At 32.5% G+C, this 24343-nt stretch overlaps 2 protein-coding genes across 2 annotated transcripts; both read left to right on the top strand.

Moving 5' to 3' along the window:
• The first annotated feature begins 4039 nt into the window (after window positions 1-4039).
• LOC145582371 (shikimate O-hydroxycinnamoyltransferase-like) lies at window positions 4040-15314 on the top strand. The gene is made up of 2 exons (XM_081639372.1): window positions 4040-4812; window positions 14447-15314. The coding sequence occupies exons 1-2, from the start codon at window positions 4098-4100 to the stop codon at window positions 15127-15129; spliced, it is 1398 nt and encodes a 465-aa protein (XP_081495498.1). The 5' UTR covers window positions 4040-4097; the 3' UTR covers window positions 15130-15314.
• A 4005-nt stretch (window positions 15315-19319) lies between these two features.
• Window positions 19320-21524, top strand: LOC145582370 (anthranilate N-benzoyltransferase protein 3-like). The gene is made up of 2 exons (XM_081639371.1): window positions 19320-19977; window positions 20803-21524. The coding sequence occupies exons 1-2, from the start codon at window positions 19320-19322 to the stop codon at window positions 21483-21485; spliced, it is 1341 nt and encodes a 446-aa protein (XP_081495497.1). The 3' UTR covers window positions 21486-21524.
• Window positions 21525-24343: the final 2819 nt, after the last annotated feature.

The following is a 24343-nucleotide window of genomic DNA, read 5'->3' as shown; positions in this document are numbered from 1 at the left end:
GTAGATAAATTAAGGGAAAATCGTCTGCGTTGGTTTGGACATGTAAGACGGAGACCCGAGGGTGCACCGGTGCGAAGAGTGGAAGAGTGGGACCATGGAGGGATTAAACGAGGAAGAGGGAGACCAAAGATGACTTGGTTGGAAGGAGTGAGGAAGGATATGAAGTGCATGGATTTACGTGAGGATGAAGTTTTGGATCGTAAGGGATGGAGGAGAAAGATTTATGTTGATGACTACACGGAATAATCAAATTTGGTTCATGTTAGCCGACCCCACTTTTGGGATTAAGGCTTTGATTGATTGATTGATTGATTGAAAGCATTTTATCAAGGGAGACCAAGTCGGTCCAGACCAACAAAAGAAAGGAGCATCATTCCCAAATTAAGAGTTAAATATAGTATATATTTGTTGTATGGTCAAATTAAAGGAAATAATTATCTTCCTAAATTATAGACTATAGTTCCCTAATATGTTGCCATATATATTGTAGGCAAAGGAAATAATTAGCTTAATAAAAATGATAATTATCTATTTATAGTTAGTTGAACCCGAATATGACCCGACCTGACTGTAACCCGCAAGTTATTGACTTGAACATAACCCGACTTGAACCCGAGAATGACCCGACTTGGAAATGACCCAACCTGATTATAACCCGCAAATTATTGACTTGAACCGAACCCGACTTGAACCTGAGAATGACCCGACTTGAATATGACCCGACCTGATTATAACCCGCAAATGATTTACTTGAACCGAACCCGACTCAAACCCGAGAATGACCTGACCTGATTCTAACCCGCAAATTATTGACTTGAACCGAACCCGACTCAAACCCGAGAATTACCCTAACCCGTTTTAACCCGTGAAAACCCGACCTACTGTTCACCCGACCCAAATGTAATCCGACCTGTTATTAACCCGACCTAAACCCGATAAGATGTATGACCCGACTCAAGCATGACCAAATTCGAACTCGACCCGCATAGATTACGGCATTAACCCGAATTTACCCGACCCGAGTTAAACCGACCCACTCTTACCCGACCCAAACCCGACATGTTTACCCGAATTGACAGCTCTACTTTCAAGTTCATGCACGAGTTACACGGTACTTATTAGTTTATGTCAAAAGATACATTGCACGATGTTACATGTGAATATGTGATGTTATGGTTCATCTTTCTCCTCCCTTACACTATGTTTGGATAACAATAGTGAAGGGAAAGGGAGGGGAAGGAAAAAGAGGGAAGGAAAAGGGAGGTGAGGGGAGGGAGAAGGAGACCTTCCATTTTTCTTCCAAATCTCTCCAACAATGGAGAGATTTGGTTTATTAAAAGTGGAAGAAAAATGGATCCCTCTAATTCCCTCCCCTTCCCTCCTTACATTAGATATCCAAACAAGGGAGGATGCATCCCTCTCTTTCTCTTCTCTTCCTTTCCCTCCATTTCTCTTTATCCAAACATAGCGTAATTATACACTCTTTGTTGTTTTACAAAAACCACGATTTACCACGTAACATGTTTTGCGCATGAAAATCGAAGAATTTTTTTAAACCATTAGATTTAATGGTTTTCTTAACGGTAGGTGGTAAAAAAAAACAATTTTTAGAATTTTATTTGCTGGTAAAATAAAAATTTTAAAAGTTTTTTTGGTAAAAAACAATTTCTTGATTTTTTTTTTTTTGTGTGTGGTAAAAGTAAAAAAATCCTAATTAAAACATATATTTATTAACATAATAAAAACATATTTTATCATAAAATATGTTGTTAGATAGGTATTAATAAAAAGTTTCACATATTTTATCATAAAATATGTTGTTAGATAAGTATTAATAAGGAAAATTTGTCAAGAATAAGCCAACATTTGCGTGGTTAGCTTAAAATAAGTCAACCTTTTGATTAACTCAAAATAAGTCGACATTTAAAGAGTATTTTCTTTTAATATGTTAAATGACCAACAACCTACCAAACAGGTTATTTTTTCAATTAAAAATATTTATTAAATTTAATTATTCATTAATATTAATTTTAATTAACTAACTATAATTATATTAAATAAACAAATTATAAAAATTAAAAAAAAAACCCAGCTATCCCCTTCCCCCCACGCACTGCCAGCCCGTCGCCGGTGACTACCTCCCTACCTCGACGCTGGTGAACCCACTCCCCTCCCTTACCCCCAACCCATGAATTCTCTCTCCTCCTCTTCCTCCCAACCACCATCACTTCCTTCACTCATCAGTTTCGACATCTTCTTTTCCTCTGACGATCTCGCCGACGCTTTTCTCCGGCGGCCATTCGCAACATCCATGTAGCGTTTCAAGAGCTGGGTATTCATCGTATCTCTGTTTTATCCACTTTCTCTCTCATCACCTCTGCTTTCCCCTCTTCTTTTGCTGAGTATGGTGAACGGCTAAACGACCACTTAATCCGGCCATTACTTCATTTCTTGGAAGAGGCGAATTCTTCTTTCATGGTAAATATTCATCCCCTGGCCGTCCCCTACCTGGATCAACAAAACCCTAAACCCAACCCTTGAAACCGCCCTCAAAGTCACCCCCATAATCTCGTTTAGGGTGGTTTCGGGGATTGGGTTAAAAAACGGGAATGAGGATAAGGAGGGGATGGGTTTGTCTGTGACGGACGAGGAAGGTGGTCACCAGACGTCGACTGCCGGAAGGGGGAGGAGGCTGACAATTGGTGATGGCTTGAATTTTTCATTTTTTAGTATTTTTTAATTTATTTATTTTGATATAATTATTTAATTGTAAATTAAATTTTTTTTAAATAATCAATCAAAAAATTAATTCTTAATTATTTATTTAAAAAAGAACTAATCACATAATGACACGTGTCGTACTTTACCTTAATAACCGGTTAACTTTTAATCTAACAGGTTTTTGCTTATTTTGAGAAGATATCTAATAAAAGTTGACTTATTTGAGTTAATCAAAAGATTGGCCTATTTTGAGTTAACCACGCAAAAGTTGGCCTATTCTTGACAAATTTTCCTATTAATAAAAAGTTTCACAATATAATTTTAAAAATAATTTTCATTAATACTTAATTATATTAAAATAAAGTCAAACTAGTGCATTGACATGTATGAAATGTTGACTGCGTCAAATATTCTGAGACGAAGGGAGTACAATATTATGTTGCAGCTTGTAGGTCAGGTTTTAGAAAATGCCTTGAAACGTCGATCCATTTAGTACACGACCGGGTGCTTCATGGTACACGATGCGTGTACCGTGTACCGTACTATTACTCCGTGATACACATTGTCGTGTGGTTCATAGTACACTACTATATAGCTAGGCGCAAGACTCTATTAGATTGTGCCGTAGTTCTCTGTTGAGGCTTTAGCGCAATTTTGTTTTTGTTTTAGGGAGTAATATATAAACTCTTTTTAGGGTTATTCCTAGCTGAGTTCTATCTTATATAGAAGGTCTGACAATTTGAAATTTAAGATAATTTGTTAAGATTATCATTTGCTATCATTTTGAATCTGTTCTGTAATTGTATTCCTCAAGAGTAATAATAAACCTTTTTCTTTTACTGTTTGTGAATATAGCCAATGCATTATTAATAAAACACGTAATCTGTGCGTATTTATTTGTTGATTTCGCTTATCTTTCTCGCAAGATAAACTCACCAATATATTGACAATCCTTTTGTACGTTGATATATAGTCTTTGTTTTTTTTCATTTTGGTGAGTGTGTGTGAGTGATCTTGAGCAAGGACGGACTTGCCCTAAATTCTATGTATCATTCTATAAGTAAAAGAATTGAAAATACTATGACTATATATGACATCATGCGTTACGTATTTAATTGTGATCTTGCGGAGAAATCAAAGTGAAATAAGTATGTAAATGGAGAAAATATCTAATGTAAAACAAAACAACCGCCTGCCAACTAAATTGTCAAAAACTTGTACTTGTATTAGTTTGTTGTAGTATATATCCTCACCGAATCACCAATGACTTAGCTAACTAAAACTTCTTCTTCAATCCTTTTCAAGTATTTCTTGTTTCCATAATTTAATTAGTTCCTCTTAAAAAATTTGAGACACAAATAAAAAATACTTGTAAGATGAAGAACTTCAAGGTGAAAGAAATAACAGCTGTTTGCCCGGCAGATGAAGATACTCCAAAGGGGAGTCTTTGGCTTTCAAGCTTGGACTTGATCACCCGCTCGCCTTACACACATACTCAACTTTTGTTCGTCTTTGATCAATCATCCTCGTCCTCATCATCCTCAACCTCATCCTCATCCTCATTATCATTTTTCGATACTACCCTTTTAAAGGAGGGACTTAGTAAAGTCCTTGTGCCATTCTACCCTATGGCAGGAAGATTAAAAACGGGGTGGAAAAATGGTAAAGGTCGAATAGAAGTCGATTGCAACGCAAAAGGAGCATTATTTATCGAAGTTGAGACAACACACGAGCTAGATGATTTTGGTGATTTTAGGCCTAGTAGTGAGCTCCGAAAAGTGGTTTTTCCCACGTATGACTATGTAGGGGGACTTTCGTCGTTCCCCTTGCTAATGGTGCAGCTCACACGGTTCAAATGTGGCGGCGTAAGCCTTGGGATTGTGCACCATCACCATGTAGCCGATGGTGCTTCGTGTGCGCACTTAATCAACTCGTGGGCGAGACTAGTAAGAGGGCTTGACCTCGCGGTTCAACCCTTTCATAATAGGGCTTCATGTCTTTCTCCTAGTGACCCTTCACAAGGTAAAAGTATGTTTCGGCATTTGGAGTATGAGCCACCCTTACCACCCGTACCAATTAAAGACTTGTCAGGTTAGTTTCATGACATCGTCAAATCTATGAATTTATTCTTTTGTGATTAATTGCCACGTTTTTATTATTCGAGTAATCTTTGTTGTTTTATTTTGACTTTATTTCACTTATTTATGAAAGTACTGTATTTTCTCATTGGAGTAATATAAACCCATTTTTCAATGGAGTAATCCCACATCCTTAAAGATAACTTGTTTGGACTAAAACCTATTTTTCAATTAATTACGTTATATGTATGTGAATTTTTTGAGAAAGTTATATGCATGAGAATTAGTCATGCATACTATAGCCACATAAAAATTTTGTATTTATTTCATACTCCGTAAAGTTTTTTTTTTTTTTTTTTTTTTTTTTAGCTCTTAAGGCTATTACAAGAATTTGACAAATTCTTCCTCCGTTTTTATTTAGTTACAACACATTCCTTCGCCACACATTTTAAGGAAGATATTAGACTAGGTAAACAGATAAATTAATTTACAAAATTTTACCACCTATAAGAAGAAAGGGATAAGTTGACACGGTTTAAATTTCGTAGCTTAATTCATTCGTTTATCTAGTTTAATCACCTTCTCGAAAAACGTGATAAAAGGTGTGTTAAAGTATAAAAAAACAAAGAAAGTATATTTAAAGCGTAATTTTAATGTTTTCTGCATGAGATTGCTCCTTATGTGTTGACTGATAAGTGATAAGTAGTTATCATCTATGCAAGCTCGAGTTTGTTCGGTTTCAAAAAAAAAAAAGTGACAATATATATAAACAAAATTTAACATTAATTATACCAATATGAAAATGTGTTCATGATTTGATTATAATAACTTCAACATTGAATATACACCAATATAAAATGTTGTTTTATAGAAACACGACATTAAAATAGTTATTTACTCGTATATAAATTGTACTAAAGGCGTAAGATAAATAGATACTCCTCCGTCTCATAATATTCCCTCCGTCCTTTTATTATATGTCTATATTCCTTTTTTGGGTCATCAAAATTAAGTGTTTGTTTTTATTTATAGATTGTACTTTTTTACAATATTATTATCTTTTTAATGATTTGTCATCCTTTATATTTTTCTTTTTTGTACTTTAACATCAATTTCCAATACTTTCTTTCTCCTAATTCCCAACCACTTTTTCTTTTACTTTCTATCTCGCTCTAACCCCACATACATATTTATACTCCAAATTATTAGTTTTAAGGAATTTTTAACTTTCTTAATTTACGTGCAAAATGAGAAAGAAGCATGTAATAAAAAAACGGAGGGAATATAGTTCTTGTTTGTGTGTTTTTTACGATATTTAAGAAATAGGAGGGGAAAGTAGATAAAGTACAATCATATATAAAAGTGAAAAGTACAATCATAAACAAAAGTTAGAGAGTGAAAGTGGAAAAAAGTACAATGCATGTAACACCCCCAAATCTCCCTCTACGGAAATACTAGTATAATAGTATAATTATACCGTAGAGATAGACTTAGGCGTATTACCGCCGCGTGATTACGCAAGGCTACTCAACTTACTAACAATTCTTTATTAATAATAACTATAAATAGAACTCAATGTTATGAGTACTCAAAAATAGATACAAAGACCAAGATTCCTAACTTAGTGAAACCAAATCCGAGACTCCAACACATCAATTTATTGACTCCACCTGAAATTCGTCAACATTGCTTACCATTAAGGTAAACAGGGCGAACTAAAACAAAATAAGAAATACGGATTAGCAAAATATGCTAAGTACGGTAAGTGTAAGATAATTAAACTCAATTTATTTGCAAACATGCTTTTGAAATCAATTCCAATAATTAATCCAATAATTCCAACTCATGATTCAAAACCGATCCTCAATATTCCAATATCAATATTCAATAAAACCAATACCAATTATTTTAAAACCAATTTCTCATATTAAAACCAATTCCTCCATAATAAACCAATCAAACCAATTAAACCAATTTCTCTCCCAAGTGTGCACACCCCCCAAGCTAGTCTTCTTATGTTACAAGCCTATTCTTGAGGAAAGACCCGGCCATACAAAGTTCAAGGCCTTATCAATATACCAAATCCGCATAGTGGGATTACTAACATGCTTATAAAGCATTAATAATAAATTTAATTCAATGATTCACTAAATCCCCTTTTAAATCCAATAATTCAACTTTTAATAATAATAATTCAAACTCCCTTTTTATTTAAATCCACATGCTTTCAAAATCAAACCTTTTAAACATGAATAATAATTTTAAGGGAAATTCTCTTTGGTAACATTCTAGTTTTTATTTTTCTCAGTGGTAAATTGCAAAAAATCTTATTATCTTTGGTAAACTTTAACTAGTTATAAATTTTCAATGGTAAACTTAATGAAATTATAAGCTTAACCTTAGTTAACTAAAGACTTAATGACTAATTTAGCCCTAGTCTCAATTCCAGCTTTTCATCCAAAATCCTTCAACCCAAAAACTAATACCAGCAACCAGAACCACCGCCTAGCCGCCGCCATCGTCCAGAACCACTCCCCTTCAAACTAGCCCATTCCACCATTACCCAATCTCAACTATTATCGCACCACCTGACCACAACCACCGTCACCCACCATCTCCAACCGCCACTCAACCTTGCTGCCCAATACACCCCTGCATCACCAATCTCAGCCCTCTCCAACCGCTACTCCACGCATCACAGCAACACCACCATTCACCAACAACAACCAACTCACCAGACATCCCTTGCTCCACCAATCTACAACATTCACCTTCACTAATTCTACCTCGCCATTTAACCACCAACTGCAGCCCACAACCTACCGCAATTAGTGGCGCTGCTCCGAATTGACTCACATATCAACTGCTCCACAATCGCAAACACTACAACAACAGCTGCTCCGAATTGACCCACATATCAACTGCTCCACAATCGCAAACACTACAACAACGGCAACAATTGGCCGCAGTCTAGCAAAAATCACAGCCGCACTCGCCACCATTCGCCACCAATATAACTCAAGGCAGCACCAATCGAAATTCGCAACTATCCTACTTCAATTAAGATAGTGGCCCGTCAATTTAAGCATATAAAGCCCCAATTCAGTTGATGAACAACCTAATTTCCCCAAATTTAATTGCAAGGTTTGATTTTCTGATTAATTTGTAGGACGATTCTCTAATAAGTTAGCCTAATTTCAACTCTGAATGCAACAATCATAGCCACAACAAGAAGATCAATGGGGTTGGCTAAAAAATTTGATTTTCGCAATTTGAAGATTAATTACAAAATTTTGCAAAAATCGATTATTGTTAGTAGAGCTTGTTTGTCAGATGGTGAAATGTAAGGTTGAAGAAAGAAATGAGGATGAAGATGATGATTGTAGGTTAGGTTTAAGTGGGGGCATTTTAGGTATTTGAGTGTTTTAAGTAAGGGTATTTTAGGAATTTTATTATTTTTATTTTAAAATAACCTTAACCATAGTTAATAATTAACTAAATTATTTTATTAAGTTTACCATTGAAAAATTAAAACTAATTAAAGTTTACCAACGATAATAAGTTTTTTGGCAATTTACCACTGAGAAAAATAAAAACTATAGTGTTACCAAAGAGAATTTCCCTAATTTTAATTATTTAAAACATGATATAAAATCAATACTCCAATTTATTTATCAAAACCAATTTATTTAAACATGATTTTTATTTCATAAATCATAATTCAATTCAATTTAATTCAATCATCATAAAATCATTCAAACATATTTATTCAAACCTATCACTTTCAAGGTATCTAACCACCTAACGTACCTTGATCCTTGCTTAGCAAAAACACACTAAAGGAACCTCAATAATCTTGATCGACACACCCTACAAATAAATATAACCTTAATCAATATAAGGTTAACAAATAATCACAAATATTTAAATTAAAACCTCCCAACTATATGTACATGAACCTTTTAAATTAATTTTCATAGACATCATTAAAAATCTAATTTTATATAATTAAAACTAGTCATAATAATTTTTATAAATCCCCCATAATAATAATAATAATAATAATAATAATAATAATAATAATAATAATAATAATTGAATAAGAGAAGAGAAGAAGAAAAGATAAGAAACCAAGGAAAAGAGAAGAATTGGATTTTCGTTGGAAAGAATAGACAGAACTTGCAGAGGCTATAACTCCTTTGATATAACTCCGAATTGGGTGATTCTTGAGCCTAACCTCAAGGATTTTTTGAGAGGAATAATCTTTTGTGAAACAGCAATACCCCAAAAAATGACTAGAAGTGCCCGAAATTGGCTTTAAAGATAAACGGGATGATTTGTGTAAAAAGATGAGAAGAAAAGAAGAGAATTGGTGTGAAGAATGTGAGAGGTATGGAGGGGTATTTATAGGCTAGCTCATGCAAGAATTATAGCAAGAGAATGTGGGAAGAATTATGGCAAGTAGGGTTTAAGGGATTACTTGGAGAAGTAAATAAAAGAATTAAGGAAAGTTTTGATATTAAAGAGATTGTGTATAATTGAATATGGAAGTATGTATGTCATGAAAAATAATAAGGAAATTGGAATTACTTGGGGAATAATTAAGAAGAATGAATGGCAAGAAAATATGATGATTGGATATTAAAAAAATGGAGAATTAGAATTAAGGAAAATAGGAGATTTTTAGGAGATAATTAAAAATAGAAATTACCAAAATATTTTTCCCAAAATCTACATGGGATGGCCGAAATTTTTGAGCTTTCCCAAGCTCATATTTTCGGCCCTCCTATTTAGTACTTTAGGAAATTATTTTGCTAGTTTTAAGGAATTAAAATAATTGTGTAAATAATTTTTATTTATAATAAATAATTAAATAATAAAATACCAAATATTCACCAAATAATTTAACTAATAAAATCAGATTTTCTCTTAGGAAAATCCGAAATTTATTAGCCAAATAAATGGGATTTTCGGACTTATTAAAATAATAATAAAATATAGCTTTTGCCTTAATTAAAATATCCAAAATATATAAATAATCCGGTTTTTAAAATAGGATAAATGGATAATAAATCTTATCCAAAATAATAATTTGTTTTTAAAATACTTTTGGCGCCAAAATTCAAATATCATTTTGGCTCCAAGATTTAAATAGTAAGTTAAATTACTAAAATACCCTTTTTAGAAAATAATAATTAATTATTTAATTAGAAAAATACATATAAAAATACGGGGTAGTACAATGCATGTGCAAAATTCAAGGGTAAATTAGGAAGTACAATGAATAAAGTTAAAAAACCTAGAGTATAATAGTCTTTACATAATATCCAAAAATAGAAATAGGAACAATATTTTGGTTATCCAAAATAAGAAAACAGAAACTGTATTATACTCCCCCTGTTTTTAAATACTTGCTTTACTTTTCTTTTTTGGCCGTTTTGAATACTTGCTCCATTTCCTTATTTGAAAAAGTTTTACAATATTTAATTAATTTCTCATCAAGTGGACCCAATAATATTAATTCCATATTCTTTCTCCTTTAATTCTCTCCACTACTTTTGATTTTTTACAATTTTTTATTTTTCCACCAACCCTACTACCTCCATATTTTATTACTTTTTTCAAATTCTCTTAAAATTTCGCGTACGAAAAAATGGATTAAGTATTTAAAAATGGAGGGAGTAGATTGGAGAGGGCAATTGATTGATAAATCTGACAAGATCTAATGACCAGCGAGTACAAAGTTAAGATGGACATCCTAGAGGGGGCTTGCCCCTCGTGAGTTGTGAATCTTGTGATCACCAAAAACAAAGATGGACATCCCACATCATCTACAAAAGTACGAAGTACTTGTATATGTTTAATTGTTTATCTTATACTTCTTTTGTTTTTTATAAATTACAATCTTGCAACACATTACACACTCTATCGCACTATTAAGAAAAGTAGATCTTATATGATATATTCCCTTCATTTTTAAATATTTGCTCTATTTTTTCATGTGCGGATTATTAGGAGAAATTAGAGAAAATACTTTGTAATAGAATATGGAGATAATGGGTAGGTAAAGCAAAAGTATTTGAGAGAATTGGAGAAGAGATAATGTGCAATTAAAAAAATATGATTTGTGTTTGGTCCATAAATTGAGAAAAATGAATTAAATATTGTAAAAACTTTCTAAATAAAGAAATAGAACAAGTATTTAACAACGACAGAAAATAAAAAGTGGAACAAGTATTTAAAAACAGAGGTAGTAATACACTTAAGACGGGGTTAAGATGTTATTAAGAGTATAATCAAATGAGCCATAAGCTTTAAATAATGGCAATAGTACAATTTAAAAGTGTGTTGTAATTATTGTTACATTTTCATTGCAACTGAAAAAAAAAATAACAACAACGTAATAATAAAGGAAGTACTCCGTATTACATTATTCATTGTGTATTTTGACTACAATTTTGTTCCGATTCATTCTTTTTGTCATATGTTATATTTTTCAATTTATTACATTATATATTAATCTATTTTACATAAATTTTTAAATGAACCTGGTTCACACTAATTTATTGTGGACCACTAATATTAGAGAAACTATGGTTGTTTTATTAATAAGAAAAAAGGTCACTATAATAAAAATAAGGTCACTATGTTGAAATAAAAGTCATTTTGGTAGGCTATAAGAGGTTAAATTTTTTAATGAAATATTTTATATACTGGTCAATATGAAAAATAAAGGTCACTATGTTAAAATTAGGGTTATAATGTTGTATTCAAGTCCATAATAACATTAAATGTTATACAAGTTTTAATAAAGATTAGTATGTCAAAAATAAGGGTCACTATGTTCAATATAATATCAGTTGCGTGTGTATAAATATCGTATTATTATGGACCAGGTCCATGCAAGTCTTTCTGTCTTTTTTATGCTAATCGTTTATTGTTGATTTTGTTATACACGTGAAAGCGGACATTTAATGTCCTTAAGGTTTTATTCAATTACAACTTCATAGTGTTCGAGAAATGTGTATTTTAGTAAAAATGTATTGTATATTTAAAAATAAAAAAATAAAAAATATTACTACCTCCGCTTTATATTACTCGCAATAACTTTCTTTTTTGGCCGCTTCACATTACTCGTAACAACTTACTTTCTTTCCTCTTTTAGTAACTTTTTCCCTATAAAATGACACTTTTACCCTTACTTTTTTTTTAACATCCTAATTAAACTATAAATTTGTTCTTATTACATTAATCCCTAAGGCTAATTAATTTCACCTTACCACCAAATTCATTCCCTTCCTCCATCTACATTCAACATTTCAACATCTTCCTTCATAAGCTTTCTCTCTCTTCAATGGCAACCACCACCATCACCACCGCCACTACCACCACCACCATCTTCAATGGCAACCACCACGACCTTCATCGCCGCCTCTATTTTCTCTCTCTTCCTTTGCCTTTTATTTTCTCATTGCCGATGAAACCCAAATTCGAAGGTTTTATAGTCAAATTTAACCATCAAAATACTAGATCTAGAGTTTTGATGGTTAAATTTGACCCAATTAAAGGTTTAATTGATGATAGAAAAGGGCTTGTGGGTTCGTGGTTGATTTGTTCGTGGTTGCTAGGTTCGTGGGTTGGTGGGTGAGTTGTGGTGGGTTGGTGGGTTCAAGGGTGAGTGGTTTTGTGCGTTGGTTGGTTCACGTGGTTTCGCTGGGTTGATGGTGGTGGTGATGGTGGGTTAAAGGGTTTTCGTGGTTTTGTGTTTTTTCTAGATTTGGGGGTTTTCAAGGGTGCTTGGGGTTTTCAAGGGTGCGTCGGTTGTGATGTCGGTGCTGGGTGCGACGATGGTGATGGTTGGGTTCAAGGGTGCGTTGGTGGTGATGGTGTTGGGTGCGACGGTGGTGATGGCTGGGGTCAAGGATGTGTTGGTGGTGATGGTGCTGGGTGCGACGGTGGTGATGGCTGGGTTCAAGGGTGCATCGGTGGTGACGTTGGTGCTGGGTGCAACGGTGGTGATGGCTGGGTTCAAGGTTGCGTTGGTGGTGATGTTGGTGCTGGGTGCGACGGTGGTGATGGGTGCTGCTGGGTGCATTGGTGGTGATATTGGTGTTGGGTGCGTCGATGGTGATGGGTGGTGCTAGGTGCGTCGTTGGTGATGGTGGTGCTGGGTTCGTGGGGTTTGGTGATGGGTGGTGGGTTATTTAATTTAATTAAGTTTGAATTTGTTTTTTCTTTTTTTTTTGGGTTGGATTAATACTTAAGCACATACCCTTGTCTTTCAATAATCATGCTTTCAATATTTTGCCTAGGAGTCCGCAAACATGTACTTTGTTGCAAGTAATCCGAAGCGGAGGTAGTATGAAACTACATAATACGACAAATCTTACATGACCCATTGAAATAATAAAGTTAGAAACTTAGAAATTTGGGAATTGAAGAAAGGAGGTACATAACCAATGCTCCATCAGTCCCTTATTTACATGCCTATTTCCTTTTTTTTTACGAAAACTAAGAAAATTAGAGATTCCTTAAAATCCATGATTAAGAAGTATAAATGTACAGATGGGGTTAGAGAGATATATAGAAAAAGAAAATATAGTTGGTAATTATAGAGTATTAAAGAGATAGAAAGAAAAAGTGTTGCAGAATGATAACTCATCAAAAAGAGGTAATATAGTAAAAAAGTACTCTATCCGTTTTTAAATACTTGCTCCACTTTTCATTTTCGTCCGTTTTTAAATACTTGCTACATTTCCTTATTTGGAAAGCTTTTATAATATTTAATTAATTTCTCTCACCTAGTAGACCCACCATGAATCATATTTTATTAATTTCATATTCTCTCTCCTCCAATTCTCTCCACTACTTTTGTTTTTTTACAATTTTTTATTCTACTACGTTATTAAACCCACTACCTTCATATTTTATTACTTTTTTCAATTTCTCCTAAAACTCCGCGCATGTAAAAATGGAACAAGTATTTAAAAAAGGAGGGAGTATATTCTTTAAATAGAAATGGGCATGTAATTTTAAAACCCCCAAAAAATTAAGCAGACATAATGTAGATAAGGGATGGAGGGAGAAGAAAATAAAAGCATATTCAAAAATTAAAAAAATAAAAATAAATAAAATAAAAAACAAAAGTATTAAAATAATACAGATTTGCCTATGAGGTAATGGTCGACTTTATTTATATGATATTTTATGGATCCAATGAAGGTTGGTGGTGTTCTATCTATTACTACATACTGTAATTATGAAAGTTTATACATACTGTAATTATAAAAGTTTATGCTATTGAGACCACCAATTTTATCTTTAAGTTTTTGTGGTTTTTTGCTTAATTTTAAAAAGACATATAATGAGATTATTTTCAAAACAAAACAAAATTAAAGCTATCATGCTATACATCTATAAGAAAAGGTCACATGTTTGCATATTAATGGTTTATTGTTACCTCCATTTCACATTCAAATGGACCACTCATGCTTTTATGAATTTTAAACTCTGTTATTATTTAATTGTAACTCCGTATAATATAAAGACGCATGGTTAGTCTAACATTCTTCTTTCACAAATAGCTAGTCTATATATGTGAAATCATTCTTTAGTCCTTAATTGTAACATCCATTACTATGCATTAGGTGCACTGCCCACGGTAACAGAGCGCCACTTTAAATTTTCCAAGGAACAAATCAACACCTTAAAACTACTAGCAACATCTCAAGGAGGAACACAGCCTTACAAGCTAAGTACGTTTACCGTGGTAGCTGCGCATGTGTGGTGCACATCATGTAATGCACGATGCCTCAAGGACGAACAAGACGTGAAGCTCTACATACCAGTTGATGGGCGATCAAGACTAAAGGACGTAATGCCACCCGGCTACTACGGAAACTCAATCTTCTTCACTGCTTGTGTTACTAAAGTTTGTAGCATAAGGAATAAGCCGTTATGGTACACTGCTAGCATGATTCACAAGGCAGTGAATAAAATGAACAACATTGAGTACTTAAGGTCGGCAATTGATTACCTTGAATCACAACCAAATATGGATGCTTTTGTTCGTGGGGCCCACACCTTTACTTGTCCAAATTTTACCATTAATTCATGGGTAAATATCCCGTTTAACGAGGCTGATTTTGGATGGGGTAGGCCCAAATTTTTCCGACATGGTGGGATCCAATATGAAGGCCAATCATATTTGATTGCAAACCAAAATGGAGATGGTAGTATTTCATTGGCTATTAAGCTTTATACTATCCATATGATTCAATTTGAGAAGTATTTGTATGATTTCTATTCTCCCCTTGTTCCTAGGTTATAATTTGAAGAAATAGTATCCCTTCTGTTTTAGAATAATTGACGGTTTATTTTGAGCTCGTAGTTAAAAAGTATTTTATAAGAGACTATAAATTAAGTTATTTTTAGTGAAGTAAGTTAGTGAAATTACTTTATATTGTGAGAAAAGCGAACATATGAGAGTGGAGGGTAAATGGACCATGAGAGATTAGGTTAAAGCATTTACATAATGATAGACCGTGTCCAAAAAGAAATTGTATTGATTATTCTGAAATGTCTAAAAGAGGAAATGCATCAATAAAAACTCATTTACATATATTGTCATTTATCTCAACATTTGTATGCATAATTTTATTGGTACTTTACCCTCTCTCTCTTTATATATATATATATATATATATATATATATATATATATATATATATACTACCTCCGTTAACAGTTATTTGCAATATTTACCAAAAAAGGGTGCTACTTATTATTTGCAACAAAATTATTTCTTTCCTAATATATGTAGTAACTTTTTCTAATAAAATGATCAAAATACCCTCATTTAAAAATTGTTAACCCATAATACTATACATAATTACAAATTATTATAACTCTAATCTAATGTAATTATCTAAAATTTTCCCCAAAAAATATCTGATTTATCCATCTCCCCACCATCTCTCCCCTCCATTTTCATCTCTCTCATCCATCATCTTCTTCCTTTTTCATCTATCATCTCCTTCTTCATTTCTCATCCATCATTTCTACTTTCTCATCTCTCATTTGGTTCGTGAGTGGTTGTTGGTGGTTTGTGGGGGGTGGTTTGTAAGCGGGTTCGGTAGATCTGAAATTTTTTCGTGGGTGTTGGTGGTTCGTTTGTGGGTGTTGGTGGTTCGTGGGTGGTTATTTCGTGGGTGTTGGTGGTTATTTTGTGGGTGTTGGTGGTTTGTGGGTGGCTATTTCATGGGTGTTATTGTTTTTCCGGTAGCTATTTTGTGAGTGGGTTTGGTTTTTGGGTTTCAGATTTGGTGGGTTTTGGATGGTTTTCGTGGTTCAAAGGTGGATTTCGGTGGTTTGTGGGTGGTTTCGGTGATTTGTGGGTGGCGTGGGTGGTGGTTCGTGGGTTCTGGGTGGCATAGGTGGTGGTTCTAGGTGGCGTGTGGTGGTGGTTCTGGGCAACCATAGTTTAATTGTAATCTTTTTTTTAAATTGATTAGTAGTTAAATACATGTCCACAACTTTCAATAATCATGTTTAAGAAGTTTTGCCTAGGAGTCCGCGCATACCCCTTTTGCTGCAAATAACTGTTAATGGACATAGTATATATATATACACACATCTGGATTATTAATCATTCCCTCCATTCTTTTAAGTGTTATTCATTTGTAACTTGCACGATTTTTCAGAAAATTTTACAGTAGTCGTTTGAAATATGAATACCATAATGTTTTAATGATTATATAGATCATAATTGATATATTTTTTCCAAGTAATTAATTATATTACTTTATTAATGCTACTACTCCTTCTGTCCCTATATTAAAAATCTATTTCTCTTTATTATGTGAGTAATAAATGCTAGAAAGAGACTTTGTATTAAGGGACGAAGGGAGTATTAAATAGTATTATCAACATTTTTTTGATTGATCAAATTTTTAATTTCATTTATGTAATTTTTATTTTTATTTTATAATTTCTCAAAAAATATTTATTTTTGTTGGATTAAAATTTTTAAAATTTATATTTACATTTTAGATATTCTAAGACTAATTGTGACCATTTTATAACGTAAAAAAATAAACCGATCATATTATATATCTTTAAAATAATATGGTAGTCATTTTTCAAATGACCGCTGTAAATTTTCTAGCGTACAGTACATATATGACTAATTGTGTACTGTATTTAATTCACATATGACAAATTTTATATTTAGTTACCAAGTAGTACTTGATCTAATGATAAGGGTTATATCTCACAACCATACAATTAAATCCTCACTGACGACAACTTAAAGGTGGGGACTTTAGTGAGGATTCCTTTACCCTTCTCTTTCCCCGTAACTCCTTAATATTTAACCTACTAATCCAAGGTATGTTAACTTGTTAGAGATTTCATTCCAATTAGGCCTTATCAGTTTGGATTTTAAACGACTGCTACTCTGCTAGACTTGGAGTCGCAAATAAAATGTATTGAGCTTTAAGCTGAGCTTGACAGGCCCATATGAGATCAGGCCATCTAGCTCTCAAAATTCGACATATACTACGTATATTGGATCTTTAATTTACGTGTAGTCTTTTTTTTTTTTTTTTTTTTTTCCTCTTTTAATATGGTAGTGCAAATGGACAGGATAATTCTAAATTGCTAATCTGTGAGACATATCGTAATGATGTTCTTATTCTTTACTACTGTACTTGATTTCGAGCATGATTTCGCTAGTATTTCTTCATCTATCGCTTTTGATTTTACTTGTACTCCCTTCGTGGCTTCATATATGAATAGCTAATATAGTTTGATCTGTAATTACCACATTTTCAACACATAAATTTAACCTGAATATTTTTAATTAAATAAAAAAATTGATATTTTGAAAATATATTATGTCAACTTCATTTGAGTTGACACAATTTTTTGATACACAATTACGAACACATTATTTAAAATTTAGATATATTTTTATTATTTATAACCGAAGATCATAAAAAGTTGATATTTAAAAATATATTACTATAAATCTCTTAAGACAACTCACATGACTATGTGATTTGTTAACAATAAATTAAATATACTTCCTCAGTTATTTTTAGTTGACACCTTCTATTATCACGTTTTCCAATGCAAGTTTTTAATGATTAATATCTCTAATCATCAACATTGTAAAATTATACAAAACTAATTGGATATTAATAATATATACATTGAAACGATTCAAACAAGATGTTACATGAATATATTTTATCGTATTTATAAACCACAAAACGAGTCAAAACATGTTATGTGAATAGTGTAAAAGTCAAACGTTGTCAATTAAAAAAACGGAGGAAGTATAAGTCAAAGTAAAATATGTGAATCACGAAAAAAGTCAAAGCATGTTAACTAAAAAAACAAAATATTTATACTAATTCCAAAAAAAAAAAAAAAATACATTTGTACTTTTTTTTTTTTTTTTTTGAATAGTTAATTACATTTGTACATGATAACATGTTTTAGTATTGATAAAAAAACATGATAACATGTTTTAGTATTGATAAAATAAAATAAAATAAAACAAAAAGTCAAAATTTGACAGATATTTTTAAACTAAAAAAAAAATAAGTTTCTAACCATTAATCAACTGCTGTTTTCCAACTGTTGTTGATCACCAAAAGTTTGGTAAGAGTACTTCAAAGAATCAAGTGTATTTGGTGCAACATGTAGCAATCAATGACTTCATCTTCAAAATTAAAAAAGAATATACCTCCACTAGTCATTTCTAAATTCTAATGATTCCAAACCATAACAAGATAATCCATATTTGTGAAGTATATTCTCAATCATTCATTAAAAAAATATCGAAATTAAATCCTCTTACTATATTCCCAATTATTTCTAAGTACAACGTTATATAGGTCAATTTTTTACTCATATGTTGTTGGCTAATATTTTGATAAGTTTCTCAAGAAATTTTAACACAACATATTACTCCCTTTGTTTTCTTTTATTTGTCTAAAGATTAAAGATTAAAGAAAAATCACTTATTTTCACTTATTTCCCCTATAAAAAATATAAAGAAATAATGTAAATTTATCGCTTATCTCAATCTTATATCCCAACTACACCAAACAAGACCACAAAAAACAATTTTAAGGTGTTCTATCTATAAAGTTTATTTTGACAATTCTCTATGCAATTTTATTTTATTTTTTTTTTAAAATTTTATTTTTTATTTTTTTTATTATTAGTAGTCTCCTATTATCACTTTCATTAAGGTGATAAAATTTATTAATCATCACTAATAATTCAAAGACAAAGCATGACTCACTCAATCCATAATATATTATACGAGTAGAAGTATAATATTCTTCCTTTAAGTTTATTCTATCACATAGTAGTTAGCCTAGATAACTTTTGATCACTTAAAAGTGTACGCTAATTGCATCCCAAGCACTAATTCATAAGTCCTCCATTGCTAAGCACTTTTTAAGCTTTAAACATAAGATTGAGAAACCAAAAAAGATAACAAAAATGAGCGTGATCGTAAGAGAGTCTACCATGGTTCGCCCGGCCGAGGAGACTCCTAAGAAAAATCTTTGGCTCTCGAGGCTAGACATGATCATACGCATGCCATATTCCCACACCAACATTATAGCCGTTTATAGTCCATTAAAGGATAATAACGGTCCAAAATTTTTCGACACAAAAATTTTAAAGGAGTCCCTTAGTAAAATTTTAGTACCATTCTATCCGATGGCAGGAAGATTAAAAAAGAATGAAGAGAATGGTCGATACGAGATCGATTGCAATGCGGCCGGTGCTTTATTTAAAGAGGTAGAAACAACGCATACTCTTGCGGATTTAGGTACCGATTTTCGCAAGGTAGTGATCCCTACGTGCGATTTCTCGGGTGGCCTTTCGTCGTTCCCCTTGCTAATGGTACAAGTCACACGATTCAAGTGTGGTAGTGTATGCATGGGGTGCGCAACACATCACCATGTAATTGATGGAGTTGGATCTGGTTACTTCCTTGTATCATGGGCTAGATTGGCTAGGGGGCTTGACCTCGCCGTTATGCCCTTCCACGATCGGGCCGTCTATGTTGCTCCTCGTGACCCGCCTCAGATCAAGTTTCGACATTTGGAGTATGAGCCACCTTTGCCACCCGTACTACCCAAGGGTCTTACAGGTTTGAGTCACATTCTAACACAAACTTTAATTTTCTTTATCATTATTCGATTTCTGATGGTTGACTCATTTCTATGGTTAAAACAAAACATGTGAATAATACATAATCTATCTTATACGAAAAGTTTCAAATACTACTTGTCTACTAGAATTGATAAACGAAAATTGCCTATTAACCAATTCAAATAACGAATTCTTTCTTTTATATTTGCCTATTTTAAATTCGCGTGCATTGAGCAAATAAAATTATATAGCAAATAATCAGTGTGTGGTTCCTACAGGCGTGGATACTTTATGTTGTACAGACGTTTTTGCGGAAAGAACTTATCATACAAATGTAAAGAACATATAGATGTACTGAAAAGAACATACTATATTAATATGTAATGAACATATACTTAAAGTAAAAGGAACATATTTGCACCAAAAGAGAATGAAAAGAATATATGTCCATGTTCTTTGATTGTCAGTGTAATACACTTTTATTTGTGATATAATGTTCATTGTTTATTGTGAAATGTTCTCTGAATTTTGTCTTAAAATTATGGTGGATATATATATATATAAATAATGTTCATTATGTAATATTTATCATGTTCTTTATTAATATTACAAATTTTCTTTAGATATACAAAAAAAATGTAAACTTAGATGTTATTTACAAAACAGTTATATGTGCTTTACAAAATAGCTATATGTTTTTTACAAAACAGCTATATGTTCTTTCCGTGTTATTTGTCTGTACCAAGCAAGCTACAAACTGCTGTATCATAAAATTTTCAGCAAATAATGACTAAATTCTTGAGGTGGCTATGATTTTAATTAGGTGAAATGGCAAGCGCAAGGGAATGTATGTTCAAATTCTCTAAACATAACATAAACACCTTAAAATTACAGGCAACATCACAACCACAGGAGGTACAAACCTACAAGCTAAGTACATACGAGGTGCTAGCTGGGCACATATGGCGAAGTACGTGCAAAGCACGCGGTTTAACTGGTGATCAATATGTGAAACTCTATATACCCACTGATGGGCGGTCAAGATTGAAGGATCCAACTCTACCACGAGGGTACTTTGGAAATGTAGTTTTCTTTGCAGCTTGTATTGCTAAGGCGCGTGATCTGACGTGCAAGCCGGTATCGTATGCCGCGAGTATGGTTCACGAAGCGCTAAAGAAAGTTGAAAGCACGGAATATTTGAGATCGGCAATTGATTACATAGAATCACAACCTAATCTAGATACACTCGTACGTGGGGTGCAACATGTTACATGTCCAAACCTCGTGATAAATTCTTGGGCCAAACTCCCTTTTAATTTAGGAGATTTTGGTTGGGGAAAGCCCAAGACTGTGGCCCAAGGTGGAATTAGACATGAGGGGCAAGCATTCTTTATACCAAGCCCAAACGAAGAAGGTGTCATTTTATTGACTATTAAGCTTTACAATGATCACATACCTCTCTTTGAGAAATACTTGTATGACTTTCAAATTACTCCTAATTTATAGATTTATAAGTTTGGAGAATTTGAAACATTTCAATGTTGTGTTGTTTTTTTAAATGTTTTGTTTCTGCGTGTGACAACATTGTGTTGATTGTGTAATTTTTCTTCTAGTAAATAATTTCAACTTTTTATTCAATTTGGATCCTTTCTATGTTGTAGATGTCAAATAATTCCTTCATATAAAATTAATTGACACAATTTGTTAATTACATATGAATTGATAGAAGGATCCAAACACAACATATAAGTAATTCTCTAAATGGCCATAAGCTATGGCAACAACTCAATCAAGATCATATTAACATCATTCAATCGAGTTCTTAACATGAATTTTATCAAAATTCAAATATAAAATTCTCTCTCTCTCTCTCTCTCTCTCTCTCTCTTATATATATATATATATATATATATATATATATATATATATATATATATATATATATATATATATATATATAATTCCGAAAAAAAAAATATTGGGTGAGTCGGACTCACGGTGAGTTCAAATAATCTAATAACTGACAACAATATTCTAATATGTGACATTAATATTCCAATACTTGACACTAATAATCTAATATTTTTAGATATTAGAATATTAATGTCATATATTATTATTGTTAGATATTATAATATTAATGTCATATATTAGAAATTATTGTTAGATATTAGAATATTATTGTATCATATATTGAACTCACGGTGAGTCCGGTCTCATACAACAGCTTTTCATATGATTCATACAAAGTTCATTGTGTTAATATTCATAATTAAAAATAAATAAATAAAAACCATGTCAACTAAAAAAAGATCAAATGAAATAATTTCTAGGTCGAGTTATTTGTCCACTAGGCCAGTATGATTGGATGAGGTCATATCCAGATTGGAGATTGTAATGTTAGCTGGCTTGATGACTCATCATGCATATGTGTTTGGGATTGGTGCCAATTCGAATGATCGGATCGGATATGATGAGGTCGGGTCGGATCAATTTGAATTGAGATCGGTTTTGGGTCGGGTCGGATCGGTCTGCTTTTGACACCTCTATTTAGGAGGTTGGATAATGTATATGTATATTCATATACAGTAACTACTGTAGAACATGCTCGTTGTTTTATGAAGATACTAGGGTGTCATCTTAGACTTATTTTTTTTTACAACATCTTAGACATATTTCTCGGCTGACAAAATAACTAATCTATTTGTTCTTTACTGATCTAATACAATTATTACAGCTGGTCAACATTTTACAATAATGGGCTTGTTTGGTAAATGGCTTTTCATTGGCTTTTTTTTATTGACTTTTGGCTTTTTAATTTGGTCAAACTTAGCTTCCAAAATTTGTGTTTGGTAAATGGATTTTTCAGCCAATTGAAAAGTTGGCTTTTAAGCCAAAATGAAGCTACTTAGAGTAGCTTTTGGCTACCTAAGTTACTAATAACATCTAACATCCAATTTTACCAAACATGTTTTTAGACTAATAAAAAGTCAAACAACCAACAAAAAAGCCAATACAAACAGCTAGTCAAACCAGCCAATCAAACCAACCGACAACCAACAACCAACAGCCAATTGTCAAACAAGGCCAACATGTCCCTCTAGCTAATTTTTCATCCTTTATTTCGTGTCAACTCGCCATGTGTGTTGAAATTTTCTAAAGGACAAACTAGGTTCAAGCCGTGTCGTCCATCTGATATCGTATCGTGCCATGCTTATTGGATCCCTAAATTTTAGTTTCCTTTGTTGTGTAATATCATGCCTGGTTGTAATATACTAAACAAATGTGGTTAGCTTGGGTTAATCTTATGACATAGCACTACAATAGCGTATTGTGTCGTGCCTAATTTAATTTAACTTGTGTAACCCTTGCCATCAATGGCAGACTTTGAGCCAAAAAGTTGGGGAGGGGGGAGTTTGATCCCCTAATCTTTTGCTAATTAAAAATAACAATACGTAACCAATATACAACTTTTTATATACAATTATTAAACATCACATTACTTAAAATCAACATACAAATCAAAAATACTTTTGGGGGCCGAACCCTTGCCCACCCAAAAGCAAAGATCCGCCCATGCTTGCCATGTTGTACTTGTTTTTTCTATTGGGTCGTGTCATGCCATAGGCAAACCTAATCGTGAGTAATATACAACTAAATAAAAGCTAGCAAACCTAAACAACATCAATTAGCACAATATATATACTTTCAACACAATTGGCGAAATTGAAATAAGTTGGGGTTAAAAAATAAATCATATAGACATAATTCCCTCCTTGACCCCTAAATTACAACACTTTTACTTTCATGCTCACTAGTGCACTATTTTCAATCACCAATATTTTTAATTACTAAGCTAATATCTGAAGTATAAATGGGTAAAAATATAACAAGATCCCAAAAAACGCTTTTGTCCCTCATCTAAAATTAGCAAAGCTAGTCAAAATAGAAAAATGAAAAAAAAATAAATAAAAAAATCAAAGTGTTACAAAATAATAAAAACATGGAGAGTGTTACAAGTTACTACCTCCGTTTTTTTAAGTTGACACCTTTCTATTATCACGTTTGTCAACACACTATTTTAACGATTAATATCTCCGATATTGTAAAATTATAAAAAGTGGATATTAATTACATTGAGACGATTCAAACAAAATGCCACATGACTATATTTATCGTAACTATAAATCACAAAAGTTAGTCAAGTGCAGTTTGTGAATATTGCAAAAGTCAAATGGTGTTAAATAAAAAAAACGGAGGCAGTACAAGATTGCATATAAGCTAAGAATAGTTAGAGTATGTCAAAGCGAAGGTTGTTATATACAAGTAATACAACCAACATTACAACCGAGTGTACGCTGCAC

The sequence above is a fragment of the Chenopodium album genome, chromosome 15 (assembly GCF_948465745.1).
Source record: "Chenopodium album chromosome 15, dcCheAlbu1.1, whole genome shotgun sequence".
Taxonomy (NCBI): domain Eukaryota; kingdom Viridiplantae; phylum Streptophyta; class Magnoliopsida; order Caryophyllales; family Amaranthaceae; genus Chenopodium; species Chenopodium album.
The sequence above is the reverse complement of the archived record's forward strand: the minus strand, read 5'-3'. Positions and strand labels throughout refer to the sequence as shown.